Here is a 1,714-nt window from a genome sequence, read left to right as displayed (position 1 = left end):
ACTCATCAAATGCAATACGGAAACGTTAATGTCAAACTAATAGAACTCATCAAATGCAATACGGAAACCTTAATGTCAAACTAATAGAATTCATCAAATGCAATACGGAAACTTTAATGTCAAACTAATAGAACTCATCAACTGCAATACGGAAACTTTAATGTCAAACTAATGGAACTCATCAAATGCAATACGGAAACTTTAACGTCAAACTAATAGAACTCATCAAATGCAATACGGAAACTTTAAAGTCAAACTAATAAAACTCATCAAATGCAATACGGAAACTTTAATGTCAAACTAATGGAACTCATCAAATGCAATACGGAAACTTTAAAGTCAAACTAATAGAACTCATCAAATGCAATACGGAAATTTTAACGTCCAACTAATAGTACTCATCAACTGCAATACGGAAACTTTAATGTCAAACTAATGGAACTCATCAACTGCAATACGGAAACTTTAATGTCAAACTAATGGAACTCTTTGAATTGTTTATTTTAGCAAATGTAAGCTGTATTTCAACAATAAATAACTAAGCTCCTAAAGTAAATAATTGTGATTTCTTGAATAAGGGAGAACACCATATTATCACTACACGCTATCATGTTATTGATACAGAAGTGCGTGTATGACATACCCTAACGTATTTGTATTATCATCACTGCACGCTATCATGTTATTGATACAGAAGTGCGTGTATGACGTACCCTAACATATTTGTATTATTATTATCACTACACGCTATCATGTTATTGGTACAGAAGTATTTGTATGACGTACCCTAACATATTTGTATTATTATCACTACATGCTATCATGTTATTAGTACAGATCTACGTGTATGATATACCATAACATAGTTGTGTTATTATCACTACACGGTGTCATGCCACAGATAGATGGATTCGTGATTGACAAAGTATGTTTATGACATATCTAGGCTAGATTATGTGCTCATTAAACTGTGTTTTAAAACATTCTGTCTTTCATTGTAGCTTCCATCCTTTACACAGCAGTTGTACGTGGTAAAGTGGCTCTTCCATGTGATATCTCCTCCCCCTCCACTGATGACTCCGCAGCTCTGATCCTCTGGTATAAAGATGATTCTGCTCAGCCTATTTACACCTTGGACTCCCGCCAGGGTAACGCGGACCAAGCCCGCCAGTCCTCCGGTCCTCAGCTGGAGAACCGAGCTTATTTTAACATGATCAACAGACCTGCTTTCTTACAGCTGGATCCAGTGAAGGAAGAGGACGCTGGAGAATACAGGTGTCGAGTAGACTTCCATAAGGCCAGGACTGTTAACACCGTCATTACTTTAAAAGTTATAGGTAAGTTCAAACTGAAAAATAATTTAAAATTCGGGATTTCTTACTCGATATTATATAGAGATAATGTCTTATGTCTATTTCTGGAGAAGCCAATGTCGTTAAAGTTGCACATTTATAACAGAGAGAGAGAGGTAGAAATATTTGATAACATGTGAGAACTCTTCAGCGAGTTTATTTTGCTAGATTTAACCACGGCAACAGACAAACCACTCAAGTTTACGTTAGAACATAGATTTAGTATTGAGGTGATTAGAATATAACATTAGTGTCATGGAAACTAACACCGCAGATAGCTTCATACTCGAGTCAAGTAAATTACTGACACATGAGCGAGAGACTCTCTATACGTATCATCGAGTCAAGTAAATTACTGACAC

General features: G+C 35.8%; 1 protein-coding gene across 1 annotated transcript in view; it reads left to right on the top strand.

Moving 5' to 3' along the window:
* Positions 1-1,001: 1,001 nt before the first annotated feature.
* Positions 1,002-1,714, top strand: part of LOC106469692 (synaptogenesis protein syg-2-like) — a gene marked incomplete at its 5' end in the record, with an annotated part of 30,368 nt that continues 29,655 nt past the window's right edge. The window contains one exon of the mRNA XM_022398272.1: positions 1,002-1,337. Within this exon, the coding sequence (XP_022253980.1) occupies positions 1,002-1,337 (336 nt within the window). The remainder of the gene's footprint in view (positions 1,338-1,714) is intronic.

This window comes from Limulus polyphemus, unplaced genomic scaffold, assembly GCF_000517525.1.
Source record: "Limulus polyphemus unplaced genomic scaffold, Limulus_polyphemus-2.1.2 Scaffold3615, whole genome shotgun sequence".
Classification (NCBI taxonomy): domain Eukaryota; kingdom Metazoa; phylum Arthropoda; class Merostomata; order Xiphosura; family Limulidae; genus Limulus; species Limulus polyphemus.
The sequence above is the reverse complement of the archived record's forward strand: the minus strand, read 5'-3'. Positions and strand labels throughout refer to the sequence as shown.